The 26531-nt window shown below is 40.3% G+C and overlaps 1 protein-coding gene across 1 annotated transcript; it reads left to right on the forward strand.

Moving 5' to 3' along the window:
• The first annotated feature begins 346 nt into the window (after positions 1-346).
• Positions 347-26531, forward strand: LOC127647399 (collagen alpha-1(I) chain-like). Its single transcript, XM_052131610.1, has 50 exons — positions 347-572; positions 2084-2275; positions 2628-2650; positions 3106-3141; positions 3933-4025; positions 4809-4877; positions 5254-5298; positions 6289-6342; positions 6747-6800; positions 7243-7296; positions 7511-7564; positions 7657-7710; positions 7805-7903; positions 8334-8378; positions 8560-8613; positions 11254-11352; positions 11471-11515; positions 11681-11779; positions 12082-12135; positions 12332-12439; positions 12624-12677; positions 12875-12973; positions 13079-13132; positions 13534-13632; positions 13905-13958; positions 14065-14118; positions 14429-14482; positions 14591-14644; positions 14941-14985; positions 15102-15200; positions 15343-15450; positions 15870-15977; positions 16089-16142; positions 16269-16322; positions 16412-16519; positions 16760-16813; positions 16959-17012; positions 17127-17288; positions 18302-18409; positions 20168-20275; positions 20385-20438; positions 20593-20700; positions 20796-20849; positions 20961-21068; positions 21178-21231; positions 23242-23349; positions 23440-23719; positions 23840-24030; positions 24127-24369; positions 25231-26531. Exons 1-50 carry the CDS (start codon positions 491-493, stop codon positions 25375-25377), a joined length of 4344 nt encoding a protein of 1447 aa, XP_051987570.1. The 5' UTR covers positions 347-490; the 3' UTR covers positions 25378-26531.

The raw sequence follows: 26531 nt of genomic DNA on the forward strand, positions 1-26531 counted from the left end.
CATTGAGCCCTTCTCATCTCCAAGATCTCCCTCTCATCTCTTTTTGTAGAGAAGTCTAGCATGTCTGTTAAATTCAGAATGGAAATAAAAAGTCCGGAGATGTGTCCACATTACAGGTGGTTGCATTGGCACAGCACCAGCACCTAACTTAACCAAAAAGAATTTGGAGAGCAAACCCTCACATTTTTAGAGATCAGGTTTATTTAGGTGTAGGAGTGAAAGTTTTAATGACAGCCCCTCCTGTCCCCGGTGAAGGAGGAACGCTATTCTATTAAATGTGAACATTATTGAGTTATCTGCTGCGCCCGGCGCCTCCCAGAAAGTTTGAGGTATATAAGCCCAGGCGTAGAGTTCGTTTAGGCAGTAGGGAGTTTCTGTTGGGATCTGGATTGGAGTCACAGAAGACCGGACCCTACCGTGTATGACTGGAGTCTAAAGGAAAAAAAGAACTTCCCTCATCTCAAAGAGTCTACATGTCTAATATTTAGACATGTTCAGCTTTGTGGATATTCGGTTGGCGCTGTTGCTCAGCGCAACTGTGCTTTTGACAAGTGGACAAGGCGAGGACGATCGTAAGTATAACTTTTGTGAAACTGTTCAAGCTTTGCTGGAGGTTGCTGGTTGCAAAGGGCTGAGGCAATGTTGTGATGCTGAAGAGGGAGGGAGAGAGGCAGCAGTAGAAATGATTCATTCCCTAAGGATTAAAAAGCCATGCTGTGTTTTATATTAGGAATTACATAGGCTGCGCAATATATATATATATATTTGCAGGAATGTGAGAGGAACATTGGCAGTCTGAACGTGCATTAGACTCACTGGGCCTTTCCAAGCCTTTGGAGGCAAGTTGGCACAGGTTTAGAGGCTCTCCTCCACTTTGTTGTCCTCAAGCTAAGCTGAAAAAAGCATATAGGAAACTAAAAGAAAATTGTCAATATTAAGGCTTAATACTTATTTTGACTCTCTGAATTTATATATACAAACAGTTGGATCAAGTTAAGATGGATAGCCTACATTTGCCTAAGATGCAATTGCAATGGTCAAATACTTTCCAGTTGGGGGAAGGAATTGTTGTTTTTTTTAATTATTATTATATTTGTCTTATTCTTAATTCTTGTTCTTTTTCCCCCAACAAAAAGATGATCTCATTCTTGGACTGGTATTTGGAACAGCTTCTTGGGTAGTGAGGTCTGCTAACTGCATTAAAACAAAACAACTCCATCTAATATAGAAGAATGCACAAGATGGAATAATTCAAGAGTTCAAACTAATTTAATGCATTTTATATTCAGGCTAAATCATTTTCCAGAACCATCATTTTAACAGGTTTGAGTTTTTCAGGCAGTATCACTGCGCCCCCAGTGGTTAAATACACAATAACATCATATTTTGACAATGGCCCCCCATCCCTTTCAGTTTTCCCCCCCTCATATGATGATTGAAAACACATGCGGACCCTGCAGACCTTCCACTCAAGGAAAACGTCTGTCGCTGCCAAGCTGACAGTTTTCAATTACTTTGTGACGGACGGTCAGCTTCAAGCGCACTTGAAACCCTTTTCCCTATGCTTTTTTTCCCCCATGAATAATGGAATTTGGGTATAATGGCACTGCGCCACCTACAGGTCATTTACCAGACCAAAACATTTTCTGTAAAAGGCAAAATGCTATTACCTGCATATAACCCCCATAATTCTCACCATCCATCTCTAATGTCTTTGGTGGGTGGGTTGAGTTTCAAGGCCCAAGACATGGCCTTTTTGCAACTCTCATGTCAGCAGATACAATACCAAATCCATATATCCAACTGCACATGAGATTATTCACCAGAGAATATTTACAAAAGTGCACTCTTAATTATTTCCTACTTTTCTTATCTGAGCAAGATCAACCTTGCACTGAGAAGACAACTCTAAACTTTACTCAATAAGGATTAAATGAAACCAGTTGTCTTGAATAAGGCATTGTGGAATGTGAATGAAATTTTGCGCCATATATGATGACAAAACTCAAATATGCGAGTTTGCAAATATGCAAAGTCCAACTTCCATGCAAATTACATTTTACCTTATTCGTACTTTCCATAGGCACAGGCAGCAGCTGCACGTTGGATGGCCAGATCTTCAATGACAGGGATGTCTGGAAACCAGAGCCATGCCAAATCTGCGTGTGCGACAGTGGCACCGTTATGTGTGATGAGGTGATCTGCGGGGATACGACCGACTGCCCTAACCCAGTGATTCCCCAAGACGAGTGCTGCCCTGTCTGCCCAGACGACGGTACGACACCTTGATTCTCATGCACCGTTTCTTTATTTACCAAGGAAAATGGCTACCTTGGGGAAACGAGACGGATCCACTGAATTTAATCTTCGACCTTCCAGCCTTATTGTCACACTCTGGATTACTTTCTCTTTTGGTGCTTGGTCCAGTAGGCCTAAATCAAGGCCCTAGCCAAGGGAAAACTACAGACTCACCCTTCACTATATAAGCTGACTGTTACTTTTCATATGTAGCATTAGTTCTTAAAAGTAATTTTATCTCATACAAAAACGTTAGGTTAATTAAGTTGCATTTTAATATGATTTTAATTTGTCCTTATTCTATTTTATTTTTTCTGTCAATTTTATAGATTTCCAGGTGCCCAGTGTTGAGGTAAATGCTGATTTAATTGTATTAGACGCAAGACTCCTTATATTACCTCAAATGTTTTTGCCATTGTTTGCTTCATAGGGGATCTTATATAATATATAATATAAAAAGTCAATATGAAAACAAACAGCAAGAATCCTATAATAAGTTGGCCTTATAGAAGGCTCATTTGGGACTAGTTAAGAGTTGATATTATTATATTCATTGGTGAATATAATTTTCATTTGTATTTTCTTTAGCTTTTAATTTACCTTAAAATCATGGTTAAGCTGTGAAATTGCCCTATTACCTATGTTTTATTTATGTTATTCTGTCTTGCCTGTGATAGCACTGTACAGCACTATAGTCAACCATGCATGTTTTTAAATGTGCTATATAACTAAATGTGATTTGATTTGTGAATTACAATATTTATCTGGTGAAGTCCTAATAACTCCCTTTTTATCACTTTTTCTTAGGGACCTAACGGTTCTGCTGGTGAGAAGGGAGATAGGGTAGGTTTATATTTCTCTTTTTATTTATATGTCTGTTCATTGCTTCATCAAGGATTTTGTTTAGTGGCTGAAGGTCCTCATGTTATTTTATAGTAAAAAAAAAAATAATAATTTCAATTAAAAGTTGTCTTTTATGTGAGTTATACATTATTGCTTAAATTGCAATTACGTTGGATAGTTGCTAATGATATTTTCTAACTTGGCTGAGATTTGAGGTCAAAAAAAGTGCAGTTAAGTTTTGTTGGTGAGGTTATGCAGATCATACTGTCATTTTTTTTTAGATATAAAAACACACAAAAGATTTTAAACGAGACATTAAACAAATTATATATTGATAACAATATAAACTCATTAGAATATTAAGATATTATAATTTTGTGATATAATAAGTCACAAGCTCATTAGGAGACATATGTCTGAAGGCACAGAAAGTGCCAGTACTGACTAATTATTTATTCATATGTTTTACTCCTGTCTTTTCTTCATAGCAACAAAATAATATTAACTGTAAGCATATGGCTGTTTTTATTTGCCTTATTAAATGGTATTTGTGGTACAATTGTGATGAGACACAGGGAGATGATTTGGTCTATATTTAATGTAAAGAAAAGATGAAATTATATAACAGACCACCATTTTCCACCAATTCTACCTTAATAAAGTAAGAATGACTGATCTGTAGATGTGTTGCATGATCTTGAACTATAAGGGCTTTGATGTATCTGTTAACTAGTGTAGCATCAATCTCATTGCCTCAAATCCTATTTTGTCTTTCACCTTATCTCAAACAGGGACTTCCCGGCCTTCCTGGCAACGATGGAATCCCTGGACAGCCTGGACTTCCTGGCCCTCCAGGTCCTCCTGGACCACCTGGCCTTGGTGGAGTAAGTATCTCACCCTAAAGAGCGAAAATACAACACCTTACCAACAGACAGGTTAAAGAGGTGATGTATAAGTGCCTTTAGGCCTTGTGCAAATCTTCTGGAAGTTTTTCTCTCCCATTTAGTCATCTAAGTAAAGCTGTAAGCCAGAATCTGAAATCAGATCACATTTATAAAACCTTTAGGTCATAGAGCTGACACATTTCAGAACCATTATAGTGGACAGCGCCCAGAGGGCAGTTGCATGTAAAGATGCACGAAAAGGAAAATGCTGTCATAATTTATTCACCCTCATGTTGTTTCTAATCCCCTATGACTTTCTGTGTTCTGTGGAACACAAAAGGAAATATAAGTTAGGAATGGCAGCCTCAGTCACCATTCATTTTCAATGTATGAAAAAAAAAAAAAAAAAAGATGCAATGAAAGTGAATGGTGACTGGGGCTGTCAGTCCCTAAGATTCTGTTACACGAGAAAAAAAAGTAATATGGGGTTTGGAACAACAAGAGTGTGAGTAAATTATGACAGAATTTTCATTTTTGAGTGAACTATCACTTTAAGATCCCCCAAATATAAACTAGCTAATTAAGTTTAAGATTCATCAAAGCACATGAACATTATTTTGCTTTGATCCCATCCTGTGCTGAGATTAAGAAAACCCTTTTTTAAGTTGTTAAAGTACAGAAGTACAGAGGGCCTCTAATCTCGTGCTTTTTGAGAAGAAAATACATGGTTCCTGTTCAAATTACTAACAATATCTCTGCTTTTTTTCCTTCTTGTCTCTTCAGAACTTTTCTCCTCAGATGTCTGGTGGTTTTGATGAGAAATCTGGAGGAATGGCCATCCCAGGCCCCATGGTAAAAATGCACACATGCTAACATACAAACATTTGTACAAACATTCCTACATGCACGGTTTGTATTTAGATATGCAGATACACTTGATGTACCTTATGACCTTTTTTATTCCTCTAAAAAATTGTCTGCTTATATCCTGATGAGCAAACAACATTCCAAACAGTGGCATGAACAGTTCAACTACAAACACCTGCTTATTATGTTCTTGTCTTTTCATCTAAACATTAAATTAGACTTAGATCTTAAACAGCCTCTCTACAGGCTGCTACAAGACATCTAAAAGCCTGTAGCATGTAACTCTTAACAACATATCATGTGAACAATGTGACTTTTTCAATTTGCAAGAGTACTGACTGTATCTGTTAACTTTTTAAAGGGCGCTATGGGCCCCCGTGGACCCCCTGGACCTCCCGGAACTGCTGTGAGTACTCCCTACCTGTAAAAAAACCCCAAAAGAAACATGCTATCTTCACATGAAATATAACTTTGGACCAGTCACACTTTTTACACTTTTACATATTTTAGTCAAACTGAAGCATAGAAAAATATTTGGAAGCTAAAATGTGCAGCATAGGACTGTAGCACACAAAAAAGTGTGTGTGTGTGTGTGTGTGTGTGTATATATATCTATATATATATATATATATATATATATATATATATATATATATATATATATATATATATACAATACTGTGCAAAAGTCTAAGGCACATAAGATGTTTCACAAAAGCATTTGTCTTAAGATGGTTATTTATCTCTTCTGCTTTAGTGTGTCTATAGGAAATATAAATGTTAGACTCAAAAACATTACTTTTGCAAAGAGTAAAGATTAGAGTAGAAGTACAGGGAGCCCTGCTACATATGTCATGGCCTCCACAAAGCCATGTCCACTGAACATCGAGTCAGTCTGAGATTACATGAACAGACAGAAGCAATCGAGACTATATCCTAAATAGACAGAAAAACTGTGGTGAATTCTCCAAGAAGCTTGGAACATCCAATCTGCCAACAACCAAGAAAAACTGTGTCCAGGTGTACATAGGAGAATTGGTGCTGTTTTAAAATCATTGACCCTAATTCCAATAGATTTTTAAAACCTTATATAGATTTTTGATCACTATACCTTTTATTGGATTTTAACTTGTTTTTAGCCATACAAATTTCCACGGAAACTGGCATGGCACTAAATCACAAACAATCAAACTGAATTCCAAAAATAAATCTTCAATTTACAAATTGGTAAACATAAAATGTTTTTTAGGTTTAGTATTTTAACTAAATTTGAACTTTATAATTACATCCAACCGGAAGCTTAAATGAACTATTTTTGCTCACTGCATTTTATGCCATTTCTTCCCCATGAATCTATTTTTATAGTAACATTGTGATTCTCTGTCCTCCTTAACAGGGACCACAAGGTTTCACTGGCCCCCCTGGTGAGCCTGGTGAGGCTGGTGCCCCTGTGAGTATCTAAACCAATAATTTGCACACTGAAATTAAATGCACACCTTTGAATCTGGATTGAAACTTCAAGACTCCACAAAATGTTTTAGTGATCAGTTAATAATAGTTGAAACCAAAAATGATTTCACTTAAAAATAATTGTACTCTTTTTTTTTTGTCTGCAATTTGACACATTTGGGTTCATTAAACTTGATCACATGTCCGCTAAATTGTTTTTCCATTAAGTACATGCATGACATCCAGCTTGTGTAATATCAAACTAAAGTCTCTTACTAAGCCAGTTTAAAGTAATTTTAGTCGTTTCTTCACTTTTATGCTGCCACATTATGAGACACATGCAGACACTCACACAGACAAACCTAGTTTCTAACCTAGATTATTTTGATGTTTTCCATCCTTTAGGGTCCAATGGGTCCCCGTGGTGCTGCCGGTCCCCCTGGAAAGAATGGAGAGGATGTAAGTATCATACACATTTAATCTCAACATTTCTTAAAATTACCGTAAGCAAAAAGTTAAAAACATTTGTTTATAACTAGAAAATTAGGGGAACCTAATTGTTGCCATCAACTTTGACTTCATTAGTGCACTGTAATACTATTACAGAATGGCATACTACTTCTGCTGTGATTAATGCAATGTGAGGGGGCTAAACATAATATTTATAAACATATGAGATGAGCCAGGGAATGCAATCTCTTGCTTTGGTTCTTTCTATGTCCAACGACATTCAAGAAGACATCCAGCATTTAAATAGTTCACATACAGTGCAACGTGTCATGGTTCCTGTGACAGTAATCGAAATAGCAACGATTATTCTGTCTGACAGAGGCCTATGATTTACATACTGTCTCACTATTTCTTTTGTATTTCACTGATTTCATTCTCTGCTTTTTGGTAGGGTGAGTCTGGCAAACCAGGTCGCCCAGGTGAGCGTGGACCCACAGGCTCACAGGTGAGTGTACTAGTGTTCCCAAAGTAACAGTAAATTAACTTTTAAGTTCTGCTGATGTTTGACAGATTGACGATTGAATCATTTTTTAGTTTATGGACAATAATTTTAAGTCCAGTATGGCTCACGACTCAGAAAGAGATGCTGCAAACAACGTTTGTATGGCTGTGAAAACTGAAGTATCCACCTTCCCCTGTCCCTTTCTTTCTCTACCTAGGGCGCTCGCGGATTCCCCGGAACTCCTGGCCTCCCAGGCATTAAAGGACACAGAGTGAGTGCTCCTGGAAGTGTTTCCTTTAGTTTAATGACTGTCAAAATATATCCACATATCTAAAATCTTTACGTCCTTCATCCCTACATCAGGGATTCAGCGGTCTAGATGGAGCTAAGGGAGACACTGGCCCTGCTGGTCCAAAGGTGAAATCCATATTCTGAATCAATATCACACTTGGATTAAACCACTACATTTCCACAGTAAGCAGATCACTTAACATTCTGGTTTATCCATTAGGGTGAGGGTGGTGCCTCTGGTGAGAACGGAACTCCCGGCGCAATGGGTCCTCGCGGTCTGCCTGGCGAGAGAGGCCGTCCTGGTCCTACTGGTGCTGCTGTAAGTGACCATATGACCTTGATAAAGTGGTCTGTCCTTCTTATAACTATTCTAATATACAAGTTATATTGAGAGCCAGATGAAGCTTTGTATCATAATATATCTTGCCAGCAAAGGACAGTCACATGCATATTTATACCTTAAATATGCATGTGAGTGTCCTTTGCCACAAAAATTATTTCAGTCTTCTAGAGTAGCTTAATTACATTTCAGTTGACACATTATGCAAAATGTTTTCAAATGAGTTGATATCATCTCTCCAACATAATATTAAAGCACAGTATTTATAATCCTATAAGTAAATCCTCTGCTCTGTAGTGCACAGATTGCAACTTTTAAAATAGAAATAATGAATGAGTTGCTGTTATAGTTTCTGTAATGATGGTCTCCATCTTGGCTCCATATAATGACTGTTACTCCATTTTTTCAGGGTGCTCGTGGTAATGATGGTGCAGCTGGAGCTGCTGGTCCTCCAGTAAGTAACCTTTTTTTATTATTTTTTTTTTTTTTTAAACTTCCACAAATTGACAGATTATTTCTGTAAAACCACTAGACCTATATCACTCACCAGATCTATGAGCAGTATGATTAAGAAATTTAAACAGATGCTTAAAAGTTGTCTCACTGCAATTTATTTTTCTTTGTCTATTTTCTAGGGACCAACTGGCCCTGCTGGTCCCTCGGGATTCCCTGGTGGCCCTGGATCTAAGGTAAATAAAATCAAAGGTTTGACTTCCAAACAAACAGTGAAGGTGCCAGGAGGTGGCACTGTGATTGGGCCAATTACAGAGTTGATGTTTATGTCAACTCATGGCACATAGATGCCCCCTATAGGACAATCAATTTCAGGGATGAGATATCGCTATAACACTCTAATTTCCATTTGAGGGTTGAGATGCCCCCTATAGAACCCTAATTTACACTTCAGGGTTGGGATGCCCCCAGAGCACCCTAATTAACTTTTTCAGAATTGAGATACCCCCTATAGTACTCTAATTTACATTTCAGGTTTGAGATGCCCCCATATAGCTCCCAGATTTATATTTGTGGGTTTAGATTCCCCCAATAGCACTCTGACTTACATTTTAAGGTTGAGATACCCCCTACAGTACTCTAATTTACATTTCAGGGTTGAGATACCCCCATAGCACCCTCATTTACACTTTAGGATTGAGATCCTCCCCTATAGCACTCTAATTTACATTTCAAGTTTAAGATGCTTCCTATAGTACTCAGATAATTATTTAAGGTTAAGATTTCACCTTTCACACTCTAATTTACATTTGAGGGTTGAGATGCCCCTGTAACATTCAGATTTCCAATTCAGTGTTGAGATGACCCTTATAGCACCCTAATGTACACTTCAGGGTTGAGATACCCCCCTAGCACCCTAATATACTTTTTTAGGATCCAGATGCCCCTATAGCACTCTGATTCACATTTCAGGGTTGAGATGACCCTTATAGCCCTCTAATTTACATTTCAGGGTTGGGATGCCCCCATAGCACAATAATTGACTCTTTAGGATTGAAATATCCCCTATGTGGGTTTAGATTTCCCCTTTAACCCTCAGATTTTCATTTCAGGGTTGAGATGACACTTACAGCACTCTAATTTACATTTCAGGGTAGAGATGACCCTTATAGCCCTATAATTTATATTTCAGGGTGGATATGCTCCCTATAGTACTAATATTTCCATTTGAGGGTTGAGATGCCCCCTCTAGCACTCTAATTTCAATTTCAGTTTTGAGATGCCCTCTGTACTACTCTTGTTTTCATTTCAGGGTTGAGATGTCCCCTATAGCACTGTAATTTTCTTTTCAGGGTTGAGATGTCACTTTAGCACTCAGATTTCCATCTGAGGGTTAAGATGCCCCCTATAGCCCTCTAATATAAATTTCAGGGTTGCAATGTTCCCTTTAGCACCCAGATTTCCATTTGAATGTTGAGATGTCCCCTATAGTACTCTAATATACATTTCAGGGTTGAGATGCCCCCTATAGTCCTCTAATGTACTTTTTATAATATTGGCGGCGGCTGTGGCTCAGGTGGTAGAGTGATTCCTGGCCCACACGACTCAAGTCGCATGCCGAAGTGTCCTTGGGAAAGACACTGAACCCCAAGTTGCTCCCAATGGCAGGCTAGCACCTTGCATGGCAGCTCTGCGGCCATTAGTGTATGAGTGTGAGTGTGAGTGTAAATGTGTGTGTGAATGGGTGATTGGGACACAGTGTAAAGTGCTTTGGTAACCTCTAAGGTTAAAAAAGCACTATATAAGTGCAGACCATTTACCATTTTTTTAGGGTTGAGATGTCCCCTGTTGCACTCTTATTTATATTTGAGGACTGACATGCTTAACATAGCACTCTAGTTTGCATTTGAGGGTTGAGATACCCCTATAGCACTACAGTTTATATGTTAGGGTTGAGGTTCTCCTTATTGCAAACATATTTCTATTTAAGGGTTTAGATTACCCCTTTAACACTCAGATTTTCATTTCAGAGTTGAGATGTCCCTTATAGCACTCTAATTTACATTTCAGGGTTGGGATGCCCCCCATAGCTCAATAATTTACTCTTTAGGATTGAAATTTCCCCTATAGCACTCTAATTTATATTTCAGGGTGGAGATGCTCCCTATAGCACTCAGATTTCCATTTAAGGGTTAAGATTCCCCCTTTAATAATTTAATTTATATTTGTGGGTTGAGATGCCTCCTATAGTAGCTACTCATATTTCCATTTGAGTGTTGAGATGCCCCCTCTAGCACTCTAATTTCAATTTCAGCTTTGAGATGCCCTCTGTAGTACTCAGATTTCCATCTGAGGGTTAAGATGCCCTCTATAGCCCTCTAATTTAAATTTCAGTGTTGAGATGTTCCCTTTAGCACCCAGATTTCCATTTGAATGTTGAGATGCCCCCAATAGCACTCTAATTTACATTTCAGGGTGGAGATGTCCCTTGTTGCAGGATATACTGTAGGATATACATGCCCAACATAGCACTCTTGTTTGCATTTGAGGGTTGAGATACCCCTATAGCACTACCGTTTATTTTTATGGTTGAGGTGCCCCTTATAGCACTCTGTTTTGCATTTGAAGGTTTGAGATGCCCCCTGTAGGACTCAGATTTCCATTTGATGGTTGGGATTCCTCATTTAGCACTCAGATGCCATTTGTTGGTTGAGATGGTCTCTATAGTGGTTTATCATACACTCAAGGGTTGAGATGCCTCCTATAGCATTCTAGCTTACAATCAAGGATTGAGATGCTACAGCTTCAGTCCAAGACAAACAGGTGGTATCTTAACCTATTATCATTCCATCGCTCATTCTATTTGCTTTCTCCAGGGAGAGGTTGGTCCTCAGGGATCTCGTGGTGCAGAGGGACCCCAGGGTGCCCGTGGTGAGGCAGGCAACCCTGGACCTGCTGGGCCCGCTGGACCCGCTGTAAGTGAATTTTTTAGTTTTATAATTTTCACCCAGAGATATGTTTTCCATAAATGTAAAACACTTGTGAGGTTCCATCCTGAAACACCTTGTCTCTATTGCTTTCTTTCTACTGTAGGGTAACAACGGAGCTGATGGTGCTGCTGGTCCTAAAGGTGCTCCTGTAAGTATCATTTAATTTTTCATAAAAAGTGTTTCAACAATTCTTATTATTTTTAATAATAAATACATCACTTCTTTAGGCCCCATATGGTCTCCTCCTGGATGAGAACTTTGGTGTTAGTAAATTAAACCCAGGTTATGTTTCTCTATCTGCTGTCACCTGCAGGGCACTCCTGGTATTGCTGGTGCTCCTGGTTTCCCTGGACCTCGTGGTCCTTCTGGTCCTTCTGGGACTGCTGGTTCCCCTGGCCCCAAGGGTAACACTGTAAGTGTCAAATTCTTCACAAATTATCAGCTCCAGTTTTGTAGCTAATTTCACAATTAGCGTTTGTTCCATAGACAAATTAAGAGATAAAGGTTCATCTGTTGTTGTTGATGAGACTTTTTAAAGTATGATGTATGTCGATTTTATGTTTCTTAAATGTCTTATTTTGTTTCTTAATTCATTGGAAAGGCCTTTGGTCAACTGCTGTTGTTTTTAAATGTGCTATAGAAATAATATGTGTATTGTACTGTATTGAATGTTCATTTTACCTGCTTACTTTTTTCACCCGTTTTGTTTTGTAGGGTGAGGTTGGTGCCCCTGGTGCCAAAGGAGAGGCTGGTGCTAAGGGAGAAGCTGTAAGTATTTAGCTCTTGTCAGGACACTTATCATGCAAATTTAGGTAAACCATTTCTCATCTTTAGTCTAGGATTGTGTTTAGTTTAGCAATGCCCTTTAACAAAGCGATATTTCCTGTGGCTTGTATAATAATTGATGATTTATCTTAATTTGTGTCTTATTTCTAAATAAACCTTTTCTGGTGTGCTTACCCAGGGTGCCCAAGGAGTTCAGGGTCCCCCTGGCCCCTCTGGTGAAGAAGGCAAGAGAGGGCCCCGTGGTGAGCCCGGTGCTGCCGGTACCCGTGGACCCCCTGGAGAACGTGTATGTACCCACATCAAGCCTATCCAGAAAATCTTAGACATTATTTCAGATAAGATTATGTATGGAGACCTAAACTGCCCTCTTCAGAGGTTTTCCTTTATATTAGAGAGCCTATTGAGACATACTAATCAATCAAGTTCTAAATTGAGTGGCACTGACCCCAACAACACAACTCTTTGTGCAGGGTTCTCCCGGTGCTCGTGGTTTCCCTGGTGCTGATGGATCTGCAGGTCCTAAGGTAAGTCTTAAAAAGATATAACATTTCTAATACTAATGACTATCCCTTTTCAGTTATTAACTTATAGGACTTTTTAACTAAACTGACTACAATATTTTCACATTAAATTCAGTTGACAGAAAATCAATTTAGCATATTTCATTTAGCATATTTCATCAGTGGTAAATTGTGCAACTCTTTTTTGATCTCTCTAACAGGGTGCCCCTGGTGAGCGTGGAGGCCCTGGAGTTGTTGGACCTAAGGGTGGCACTGGTGAGCCTGGCCGCAATGGTGAACCTGGCATGCCAGGATCTAAGGTGAGAAAGTTGACATCAGTAGGAATTCTACATCATTTTTCATCGGTTGTTTGTTGGTATGCCAATCATATAGTTTGACCCCTTCTATTCTCTTGTCCATAACAGGGTGTGACTGGTAGCCCTGGCAGCCCTGGACCTGATGGCAAGACTGGCCTCGCTGTGAGTGCCCCCCTCTCTGCATTCTGTCATACCAAACCCACTACTATCCACATTGTGTTATTACTGAGTGCTGAAGTGGTCTAACATCACTCATATTATTGCTGGGATCCGGGGTTTGAATTTGTGTAAAACCAAGCCTGAAACTGCTGTTTTGAACTCCTGGATTGTTTGTGGTAATTTTCTGTTGTGAGAACCAACAAAAGTAGGGGTAACTATAAATTGAGAGCAAAAGGGGTTCAAAAAGAAGACGACTGCCATATTACAATAAATATCCAGAAGCCTATGTCAGTTTGAGTCATAATCAGCTTCACATTGATAAAATCCACACCATGGATTATAATATCCACATATTTTCATATTCAGTCAAAAACCTCACAAAGCCTTTTGTTTTTATCTGACAGGGTACTCCTGGAAAAGATGGCCGCCCTGGACCTCCTGGCCCCATTGGTGCCAGAGGACAGCCTGGTGTAATGGGATTCCCTGGACCTAAAGGTGCTGCTGTGAGTGTTTAGACTTTCTTTACTATTGTCACTTTGACTTGTGAGGGCTGGTTTTTTGAGCTCCTCAACAGTCGGTGATATAGCTGGATACATTTTTCAACAGAATCCACTTGAAGAAATGAAATTCTGAAACAATATCCAGGCAAAGCTTGACTCTATCCTTTATATGTTGCTCATTTGCTTAGTCTCAGAACATTTTGATCACAGGCTCAATGTGTATTTTTTACACAAAGCTGTCTAAGTTTGATGTTATTTATTTTGCCCCTCAACAGGGTGAGGCTGGCAAACCTGGTGAGAGAGGTGTGATGGGTGCTGTTGGTGCCACTGTAAGTATATGTAGCTTTCATTTTGCATACCACAGTATACTTCACCCTTTTTGGCTAAAAAAAAGTTAATCTTAACCTTATTGTATTGATTTGTGCTTGACAATAGGGCGCTCCTGGTAAGGATGGTGATGTTGGTGCCCCTGGTGCTCCTGGATCTGCTGTAAGTAACACTTCAATATCCCACAATGCATCTTAAAGATCTTCATGCCATTTTAGCCTTATTAAAACTTCATCATAAACAACAGCCTTGTTAATCCATCATATAAAGTGTCTCATCTCAAAAAAATGCTAAATGTTCATCTAACAGCCTTAAATGATAGATGAGAATAAATATAGCACAGCTACAATTATTTATTTTTTTATCCTGCTCATTTATAATAATACTTGCAATCTATGTAGCATCCATGTATAATTTCTTTAATAAAACACTTTGGCTATTGTGTCTCATGGCATTTGTCTCTACTGAATAGGGGCCTGTTGGTGAGAGAGGTGAGCAGGGACCTGCTGGTCCTCCTGGATTCCAGGTAAGTGTGCTCACTTACAGTATCTTACCTATCAAATACACTAAAACATGACATTTTTGCTATAGGAAGTCAGTATCCTCATCTTTTTGTTATGCATCTGCATTGCAGGGTCTTCCAGGACCTCAGGGTGCCACTGGTGAGCCAGGCAAGACTGGTGAGCAGGTAAGATACTTGCCTACTTGTGTTGGTACAGAACATCATGTATAATGTATAGAATTGCAGATACATTTTAACGTAAATATATTGCTTCGTCAATAGTAAGTTTACATAAGACAGAAATAGTAGCCACTCCTGTCCTTTGACATTATATCGACTTAATAACTTCTAACAATTCTTTAAGCAATTGCAATTATAAGTGAAAGCAGGGAATTCCCATATCATCAGAAATTAAGGGCAAGTTGCACTGCACCCTCTAAAGATGACTAGATGTGACACAATTATATATGTGCCTTTTACAGGGTCTCTCTGGAGAGGCTGGAGCTCCTGGACCTTCTGGACCCAGAGTGAGTATCTACAGCAAGATCACAAAAATACACATAGTCCATAATTCAAACCTTCTAAGTGCTAGATTATTATGATGGTTATGAACTGATGGAATCCCTCTCTACTTTGTTCCCAGGGTGACAGAGGATTCTCTGGTGAGCGTGGTGCCCCTGGCCCTGCTGGGCCTGCTGGTGCCCGTGGTTCTCCTGGTTCAGCTGGTAATGATGGTGCCAAGGTGAGTCTTACCTGTTCTGACACAGCATTCTTAAACACTAGTGTTGGTCAAGCTGAACAGCTTCCACTCTTTCACAACTACAAACAGCTGGGAAGAATCCAAAGGAAGCCTCTAAATATAAATATTTTTCTTGCTTTCCTAGGGTGATGCTGGTGCCCCAGGTGCTTCTGGTGCTCAGGGTCCTCCTGGACTTCAAGGCATGCCTGGTGAACGTGGCGCTGCTGGTCTGCCAGGTCTCAAGGGTGACAGAGTGAGTGTCAATGACGACTGTCCTACCCCACTTAGCATACTGCATTTTGACACATATACTAGCATTAATTTAAACACAAATTATGTAGAGCCCTAAACTACATCACACCACCATTGGTGATTACTCGTAGAACTTGTGTTGATCATTAATGGATCTGATCTATTGGCAAAATCAGGTTAAAGTGCACCTCCCCAAAGTGCAGTAAACGTTGAGCTTACAGCCTGACAAGAACATGTATAGAAAGACACTCAGACAACTCAGTGCAGATGAACACAAAAATGTGTGCATGAACATCCCGTTAAGTGTTTAACTTGACAGACAACACCTTCAATTTATATTACGCAGCCAGATAATTAAATGGCTAATGGTGTAATCCTAATGATCCAATTCCCAACACTGATGGCAAACTCTTATCCTAGGGTGACCAAGGCAACAAGGGTGCTGATGGTGTCCCTGGTAAGGATGGCATTCGTGGTATGACTGGACCAATTGGACCTCCTGGACCTGCCGGAGCTCCTGGTGACAAGGTGAGTTTCTTTGGAGCTGGATTCCATCGACCGATTGTCACTGATGATAAATTATTACAAAGTTGAAGAGCCCATTCCACCATGTTTTCTATTATTTGTATCTTAACCTAGGGAGAGTCTGGTGCTGCTGGACCTGTTGGACCTACTGGTGCCCGTGGACCACCTGTAAGTACAATCCTTGCCTATAAACAGTTTAGGGTGAACAAAAAAGGACGATTTGAAGAAACACTGATCTTAAGTGAGTTTTACTAAAACGTCCTGACACCTCATCTTTTCTAAAATTACCACTAGGGTGAGCGTGGTGAGGCTGGTTCTACTGGACCTGCTGGATTTGCTGGACCTCCTGTGAGTAAAAACCACCAGTATAACCTTACAACATGTTTTAAACATTATTGGCCAGTTTATAATTAAAACATGTAATTTCTTTCCAATAGGGTGCCGATGGCCTGGCTGGTGCTAAGGGAGAGCCTGGAGACAATGGTGCTAAGGGTGATGCTGGTCCTCCAGGACCTGCAGGAGCAACTGGTGCCCCTGGACCTCAGGTGTGATAATCCACTATAACCTTCTCAAATCAGGGACTATTGTCTCAGATTTTTGTGAACTGCTAGTCCAAAACAGATGTGGATAATGTTCTTTGCTCAAGTGAGGACTGTCTATTATTCTTACAAATATATCATCATTTGTATCTACAATGTTTGATGAACTCAAACAATAAAGTTTTATAAACTAATGTTGACAGTTTTGAGAATTATTTATTAAATGTATTTATTTGGGTCATATAGGGTCCTGTTGGTTCTACTGGACCCAAGGGTGCCCGTGGTGCAGCTGGCCCCCCTGTGAGTATGACTACCATCATTTCATATTTTTTCATTGCTGCTAGATGTTAATATTTACCAAAAATGATTATACATTCTACTACCAAAGGCACTTGAAACTTCCATATAACGATGGAACTAATCCATTTTTACATTTTCTGTTAAGGGTGCTACTGGCTTCCCTGGTGCTGCTGGCAGAGTTGGACCTCCCGGCCCTGCTGTAAGAACACCTTCAATACAGATCTAGATCATCAAACATTATATTAAGACTTGGGATAAAAATTTGGATCTTCTTCTATGATTAATAACTATTGTCTGATCTTTGTCTTTTTAGGGTAACTCTGGACCCCCAGGACCTCTTGGACCCTCTGGTAAGGAGGGCCAGAAAGGTAACCGTGGTGAGACTGGACCTGCTGGTCGCCCTGGTGAGGTCGGTGCTGCTGGACCACCTGGTGCCCCTGGTGAGAAAGGAGCTCCCGGAGCTGAGGGTCCTCCTGTAAGTTCTTCATGCCAATCAATAACTGAACCTTCTTAAAGTCTGATATATGACCAACCAAACCAAAACATTAGAGAGAAAATGACAGTGCCTTGCAAAATTATTTAGGTGCCTTAACCAATTATCTCATTATATTGTAATTAAGTATCCCTACTAGTACCAGCTTCACACACTATTAAAGTGAACTATTCTGATTTTGGTGCATTCTTCCAGGCAGATATGTTCCTGTTGTTCAGGTTTGTTACAGCAGATGATGTTTATGCACCACTATTTTTAAATAGTGCCACAAACACTTGATTGGCCTGAGAACCGATCTGGACCATTGCAGATATCTTGTTGATTGAAAGAAAACTTTCTCCCAAGTTTTGGTATAGTAGTAGGCTAAACAATTTTGATCTGTGTGTAGTGTTACATGTGCACAATACATATTTCTTAAAATTGGGTTTAAAAGCTCCATCCTGGTGTCCAATGGGTCTGACAACAATATATTTTCCAAACATCACAACTAGCCCAATAGTAAGCATTTTTTGGCAAGCGCTAGACTTGATTTCAAATAATTATTTTTGAGCAACGGTTTCCTTTGAGTCACCCCTACATAAAGACCAGTGATATGCAGAGCTCATGGTGTGGTTGAAGATTTACCTTTACTCCATTTTCACCTACAAAAGTGTATCTAAGTGATTGTTACCCTCTCTGTTGCTTCTCTGTACATTAGTTGTACAACATTTTCTCAGCAGCATATTTCAACTTTAAATATATTCTAACATAAAAAGTGTCATATTGCAGTTATTGATTTTGAGTTTAAGTCCTAAAAATATATTATATAGTAATATTATTATATAGAGTTATATAGTACATTCGAAAAAGGATTCAGACAAAACATGTTAGTATTACCAGATTTTTAGATTTACTTTTTTCTAGCTACAAAAATACAGATCAGTGTCAACTAGAAGACATTTCCTCTGTGATGTATTTCCTAGATTATCTCACTAATATTCAAATTTTTTTCACAGGGCTCTGCTGGTATCCCTGGACCTAATGGTATTGCTGGACAGCGTGGTATTGTCGGTCTCCCGGGACAGAGAGGCGAGCGTGGTTTCCCTGGTCTCCCCGGCCCATCTGTGAGTGTTCTGAATCCTTTATTATCACTTTTAAGTCTGTATTGAATGGGTGGCATTGGATCATTTCTTCAGCCAGTTTGTAATTGTGGTAGTATTATTCATGGGTTATTAATTTTTGTTGACTTTAATATACAGGTGAAACTCGAAAAATTAGAATATCGTGCAAAAGTTCATTCATTTCAGTAATTCAACTTAAAAGGTGAAACTAATATATTATATAGACTCATTACAAGCAAAGTAAGATATTTAAAGCCTTTATTTGATATCATTTTGATGATTATGGCTTACAGCTTATGAAAACCCCAAATTCAGAATCTCAGAAAATTAGAATATTGTGAAAAGGTTCAGTATTGTAGGCTCAAAGTGTCACACTCTAATCAGCTAAACACCTGCAAAGGGTTCCTGAGCCTATAAATGGTCTCTCAGTCTGGTTCAGTTGAATTCACAATCATGGGGAAGACTGCTGACCTGACAGTTGTGCAGAAAACCATCATTGACACCCTCCACAAGGAGGGAAAGCCTCAAAAGGTAATTGCAAAAGAAGTTGGATGTTCTTAAAGTGCTGTATCAAAGCACATTAATAGAAAGTTAAGTGGAAGGGAAAAGTGTGGAAGAAAAAGGTGCACAAGCAGCAGGGATGACCGTAGCCTGGAGAGGATTGTCAGGAAAAGGCCATTCAAATGTGTGGGGAGCTTCACAAGGAGTGGACTGAGGCTGTAGTTACTGCATCAAGAGCCACCACACACAGACGGGTCCTGGACATGGGCTTCAAATGTCAAACGTCTTACCTGGGCTAAAGAAAAAAGAACTGGTCTGTTGCTCAGTGGTCCAAAATCCTCTTTTCTGATGAGAGCAAATTTTGCATCTCATTTGGAAACCAAGGTCCCAGAGTCTGGAGGAAGAATGGAGAGGCACACAATCCAAGATGCTTGAAGTCCAGTGTGAAGTTTCCACAGTCTGTGTTGGTTTGGGGAGCCATGTCATCGGCTGGTGTTGGTCCACTGTGCTTTATTAAGTCCAGAGTCAACGCAGCCGTCTACCGGAACATTTTAGAGCACTTCATGCTTCCTTCAGCAGACAAGCTTTATGGAGATGCTGACTTCATTTTCCAGCAGGACTTGGCACCCGCCCACACTGCCAAAAGTACCAAAACCTGGTTCAATGACCATGGTATTACTGTGCTTGATTGGCCAGCAAACTCACCTGACCTGAACCCCATAGAGAATCTATAGGGCATTGCCAAGAGAAAGATGAGAGACATGAGACCAAACAATGCAGAAGAGCTGAAGGCCGCTATTGAAGCATCTTGGTCTTCCATAACACCTCAGCAGTGCCACAGGCTGATAGCATCCATGCCACGCCGCATTGAGGCAGTAATTAATGCAAAAGGGGCCCAAACCAAGTACTGAGTACATATGCATGATTATACTTTTCAGAGGGCCGACATTTCTGTATTTAAAATCCTTTTTTTTTTATTGATTTCATGTAATATTCTAATTTTCTGAGATTCTGAATTTGGGGTTTTCATAAGCTGTAAGCCATAATCATCAAAATGATATCAAATAAAGGCTTGAAATATCTTACTTTGCTTGTAATGAGTCTATATAATATATTAGTTTCACCTTTTAAGTTGAATTACTGAAATTAATGAACTTTTGCACGATATTCTAATTTTTCGAGTTTCACCTGTAAATAAAGGATAGTTGAAGAATTTTCATAGCCACAAACTATGCTGTTCTTCATAATGGTGTGATCTAGGGAGAGCCTGGCAAGCAGGGATCTGGTGGCCCCTCTGGTGAACGTGGTCCTCCTGGACCTATGGGACCCCCTGGATTGGCTGGACCGCCTGGTGAGCCCGGTCGTGAGGTGAGGATACATACCTTCACACCAACGCCTGTTGCACTTCACTTAATTGCTATTTGTTGGTTCCCTTGCCTTGTTGACTCTAAACAAAAAATAATTTACCTTTCATTAGGGTACCCCAGGTAACGAGGGCTCTGCTGGACGTGATGGTGCTCCTGGCCCCAAGGTTAGCTGTGCTCTTTATGTTTTCTCATAATGTATACATCCAAACCCATGTACCACACATTAGGCAATTTAACTTCCTAGTTAATCTTCCATAAATATAACTTCTGCAGTGTCAATGGCATCATGTTTCTCTGAGCATTCTGTTCACAAAATAGGGTGACCGTGGCGAGACTGGCTCTGCTGGTGTTCCCGGTGCCCCTGGACCCCCTGGTGCTCCCGGACCCTTAGGCCCTTCTGGAAAGGCTGGTGATCGTGGAGAGAGTGTTAGTGTCACATCTCCAGTAAACTACACTATGAATATTAAGTGGTTTAACAAAGCTAGGGAGTATATTAATCTCATCCAATTTTTCCTCTTTAGGGGCCTTCTGGTCCTGCTGGTGCCGCTGGCCCTGCTGGTCCCCGTGGACCTGCTGTAAGTCCTTAATCAAATCTCATAAGGATAGCAAAGCTGATCTATTGTGATCTGATCTACCATCTGTGGTGCATACTATATTGTAAACTGAGGTGTCATTTCTTTGTGCAGGGACCCGCTGGAGCTCGTGGAGACAAGGGTGAGACTGGCGAGGCTGGAGAGAGAGGCATGAAGGGACACAGAGGATTTACCGGAATGCAGGGTCCCCCAGGACCTCCTGTAAGTGACACCATGTAGGCTGCACATAAAATGTCATATAATATCCAGACTGGTTAACATGTTCATAATTTCTCAACTTGGAAGTTCATTTCTTTATGGTTTCCTATAGGGACCCTCTGGAGAGCCTGGACCTGCTGGATCTTCTGGACACGCTGGACCTAGAGTAAGCATTCTCACAGAATACGAAAATCTATGCCAAAGTATTTGCCCTGGTGTTGTTTCTCTGCTAGATGAAGCATATGCATTTATGGCAATACTTGTAAACCACATACCGTAATTTCCGGACTATTTAGCGCACCTGAATATAAGCCGCACCCACTGATTTTTAAATAAAATATTATTTTGAACATAAATAAGCCGCAGGTGCCAACCGGTACATTGAAACAAATGAACTTTACTCAGGCTTTAACGAAACACGGTGTGGCAGCGGGGGCGTAGTCAAGCGCCCGTCCGGGAGAGAAAAGCGGTAAGGGCGCTTACACCTGAGCTAAATTATGTCTAACACCGGAGTCTAATTTCAGTAAGCATGGGGAGAGCGGCATAAAAAGGCAGCAGCCACAGAGCTGAGAGAGTGACACACGTCAGTCTAGTGTTGGCGATAGAAGAATTGAGAAACTTTATAAAATTGATTGTAAACATTGCTGTGGCCATTAAAAGCCTTACCTGGAACGTCAAGTGCCCTGCTGAAAACTGTCACACTGGTGCCCGTGTGACAGTTTTCCCAAGAAGGACACGTGAAGCAGGGCACTTGAAATTAGACACCGGTGTTAGACATAATTTAGCGCAGGTGTAAGCGTCCTTTCAGCTTTTCTCTCCCGGACAGGCGCTTGACCACGCCCGCTGCCACACACGGCTTGTAATAAAACATTTGCAGTAAACAGTAGCCTACCAAGAAAGTCATTGGTCACTATCTTCCTCCTCTTGTGCACATGAAACCACTGAAGTCATCTCCTTCGGTGTCGGAGTTGAATCGCCTCAGATTTAGTTGTCTTTTTGCACTGAGTCAATTCATCACGCTGCTGTTTCCAACGTCTTATCATCGACTCATTAAGACCAAGCTCCCGTGCAGCAGCCAGATCAATCGCCTTCAACTTGAAAGCAGCATCATATGCGTTTCTCCAAGTCTTTGCCATGGTGAGGGTGACAAAATTACTACCGTAATCAGAATGATGGGAAGTTTGAGCGCGCTCGATTTAATCTAAACAGTAAACAAAAAAAGTTGTTTTGACCTTAACCCGTTCGGCAATTTCATTGGTCTAATGAAAGCTTCACGCCACAAAAAAATTGAGCACGTCACAGAATGTTCTTTTTTTTTTTTTTTTTTTTTATAAAATTTGAAAGCGGGAAAAATCCATATATTAGTCGCGTCATTGTATAAGCCGCGAGGTTCAAAGCGTAGGAAAAAAGTTGCGGCTTATAGTCCGGAAATTACGGTATATAATATCTATGTTCATGTATAGTTTTCACTGATATAAACAAAAATGTTGCATTCGCAACATACAATATATTTCAAAATACTACAAAAAAATAGTTTTTTATTAGTGATAGGCCGATATTGTCCATGACTCATGAATTTAGTTAATACTGTGTCATTTTTTTTTATTTTAGCATATATTTGTTGAATGGTGAATGGTGATCTTAATTGGTATAATTATATGTACTAGCCTATAGTAGCACATACTGTATGTCTGCATTATATCAGCCATATCACTGTAGTTATCGACATCAGCCATACCCTTAAATGTCAACCACTAGTTTTCATATAGAATAGAATCCTTTATTTATTTTGGTCACACATTATACACACAGTTTTTTTGCATATATACAGTGAAATGTATTAGTTTTCACATATCCCAGCTAAGCTGGGGTCAGAGTGCAGGGTCAGCCATGATACGGCGACCCTGGAGCAGATAGGGTTAAGGGCCTTGCTCAAGGGCCCAACAGTGGCGTCTTGAACCCCCTTCTGGTCAGTAACCCTGAGCCTCAACCACTGAGCCACCACTGCCCCTATATATGTTAACATATTTTTTTTATTTTATAAACAGAATATACACACATATATATGGCACATATATTTAAGAACTATAATTTTATATTTTCACATCGGATTTCTGTATGAATGAATGTACTTGACATTAATTTTAATTTGGATATTTTCACTTTGTATTAAAAGGGCCCTTCTGGATCTAGTGGCCCCGCTGGTAAAGATGGCATAAGCGGACTTCCTGGACCCATTGGACCTCCTGGACCCCGTGGTCGCAGTGGTGAACTTGGACCAGCTGTAGGTGACTCTTTCTACTACATGAGTATGTGCTTACTAAACCAAATAAACACTTTACCCCCTCCATATTTTATTTACTCTCTTGTGTAGGGCCCACCTGGACCTCCTGGACCCCCTGGACCTCCTGGACCCTCTGGTGGTGGATTTGACATTGGCTTCATTGCCCAGCCACAGGAAAAGGCCCCGGATCCCTTCCGCAGCTTCCGTGCCGACGATGCCAACGTGATGCGTGACCGCGACCTTGAGGTTGACACCACCCTCAAGTCCCTGAGCCAGCAGATTGAGAGCATCATCAGCCCAGATGGCACCAAGAAGAACCCTGCACGCACTTGCCGTGACTTGAAGATGTGCCACCCAGACTGGAAGAGCGGTATGTAATGGCCAGTCTCTACACTGCACAAAACAAATACACAAATGCCTTTTGCCATGCATCATGACTGTACTACATTAGCATACCAAGCTTAATCCCATTCCTCTCTCAAATAAAAAGGTGAGTACTGGATTGACCCTGACCAGGGCTGCAACCAGGATGCCATCAAGGTCTACTGCAACATGGAAACTGGCGAGACCTGCGTCTATCCAGCACTGTCCACCATTTCCAAGAAGAACTGGTACACAAGCAAGAACATCAAGGAGAAGAAGCACGTCTGGTTCGGAGAGGCCATGACCGATGGCTTCCAGGTGAGCTTGAGTTAATGATGCGAAAGACCATAACAGAATTTCCCTTCATGTATCCATATTTGCTCATTATCTGTGTCATCCTACAAACTCCTACAGTTCGAGTATGGCAGCGAGAACTCCAATCCTGAGGATGTGAACATTCAGCTCACCTTCCTGCGCCTCATGTCCAATGAGGCCTCCCAGAACATCACATACCACTGCAAGAACAGCATTGCATACATGGACCAGGCTTCTGGCAACCTAAAGAAGGCTCTTCTGCTGCAGGGCTCCAACGAGATTGAGATCAGAGCAGAGGGAAATAGCCGCTTCACATACAGCGTCACTGAGGATGGTTGCACGGTATGGAACTTCTTAATCTCTTACGTTTCTAAATGAAAGCATCACAGTCACTCAAAATCCCAATATCTCAGCAATAGAGCAGAGACACTCCATTTATGGCACATTATCAAACTGCAAAGTGACAAAGTTTACTTGAATATTAGAGCTAATACCAAATCTATTATGAAAATGAAATAACAGCTAATATCAAGTCTTTACCACTTTATTTATTGTTTCATTTTCACATTTACATTTGTTAATTTAGCAAACACTCTTATCCAAAGTGTCTTACAAATGAGAATAATAGAAACAGAAGCATATAATGAACAAAATGACATGCTACCAAGTGCTTGCTTAGAGAATGATATAATAGAAAACAACAAAAAAGGGGGCCTGGGTAGCTCAGTGGTAAATACGCTGGCTACCACCCCTGGAGTTCGCTAGTTCTAATCCAGGGTGTGCTGAGTGACTCCAGCCAGGTCTCCTAAGCAACCAAATTGTCTTGGTTGCTAGAGAGGGTAGAGTCACATGGGGTAACCTCCTCGTGATCACTATAATGTGGTTCGCTCTCAGTGTGTTGAGTTGTGAATGGATGCCGCGGTGGACGGTGTGAAGCCTCCACATGCACTGTCTCCGCGGTAACGCGCTCAACAAGCCACGTGATAAAATGCACGGGTTGAAGGTCGAGGCAGCTGAGATTTGTCCTCTGCCACCCAGATTGAGTCACAATGCCACCATGAGGACTTAGACCGCATTGGACATTCCAAATTGAGAGAAAAAAGGGAGAAAATACAACAACAACAAAAAACAGCAAAAAAGAATACATAATAACAGAACCAATATGCTAATTGTATCCCTCTTTTCCTTTTTACATCTTTACAGTCGCACACTGGTGCATGGGGCAAGACAGTCATCGACTACAAAACAACAAAAACATCCCGTCTGCCTATTATTGACATCGCCCCTATGGACGTTGGTGCACCTAATCAAGAATTTGGCATTGAAGTTGGCCCAGTCTGCTTCTTGTAAAAAAAAGAAATCTGGACTTGAGATTGTTTGTGTGCGTGCGTGTTTTTTTGTTTTTGTTTTTTATTTTCATCACTCTAAAACCTTTTCTATGCATTAAAATCAAACCCAAGAATTCAATTTGGCTGTCCAAACGGTCCACTTGCTTAGACCTGCGGTTCAGAAGAAATTGGTTGTGTGCTATCAGGCTTTGTTCTTGGACCACTATTCTGTCACCATCCACACTGAGGACACTTTAGAAGACTCATTTGTTTCACTGGCAACAAGAAAATAATATATACCTATAAAGTGTAAAATCCCCCAGGAGTTTAAAAGAAACTGATACAAGTGACATTTCTACAACCACTGCGGAAGGACAATGAAAGAGCAAAACCAAATGCTTTGTACCATGTTCAGGTGTTAAATAAATCTGTAAAATGACATTTAAGTGTCTTTGTGTTATACCCATTAGGACCACTGGGTTCCCAATGGCAATGCACCTTTCAAAGAGTCACAGAAAGAATGAACATAGGGAAAGGGGTTCAACTTTGTTTTGATGTCTTATGGCTACCTCAAAATAGAAACAACTATGATTCCCAGTGTTGACCTACACCAGGTCAGGATTTTAAGTGGCAGAAGTATGGCTAAAAGAGCAAGTGACAGCTGTAAAGGTGCTATTTGCTCTTGAGGTCCTGTTAGCAAGGTATATTAGAGTTTTGCTTTTTTTTTGTATTGTATTTGTGATGTATTGTACATCGCTTTTGCTCGCAGGGCCTTTGGTGCTAAAGAATCCCTAGTATCATGCTGCCCAGTTGTAACAGATGCCTCTTTCTCTGAAGTGTTTACTAAGAGCCAAACAGCAGTGCTTTGGTTAAGCAGTACTGTAGCTGTGGTACACAGTCTTTTCAAGTGTAGAATAAGCAGGTGGAGTCTGTTTTTATTTACCAAACACCTTTTATGACACTTTTTGGTTGTTGTCTTTTGGTTTCTTTAGAAAATAGATTGCCAACCCCCCACCCCCCCCTCCCCTCCATCCCATCATAAAATAATGAGAGAAGAAGGCACACCATAGGGGGTTAAAAAAGAGGATCTGTACCTATTTTGTATATGTATTATAATTTGAGATGTTTTTAATTATTTTGAATGCTGAAATAAAGCATGTTAAGTGGTCGACCTTA

The sequence above is a fragment of the Xyrauchen texanus genome, chromosome 8 (genome assembly GCF_025860055.1).
Source record: "Xyrauchen texanus isolate HMW12.3.18 chromosome 8, RBS_HiC_50CHRs, whole genome shotgun sequence".
NCBI lineage: Eukaryota > Metazoa > Chordata > Actinopteri > Cypriniformes > Catostomidae > Xyrauchen > Xyrauchen texanus.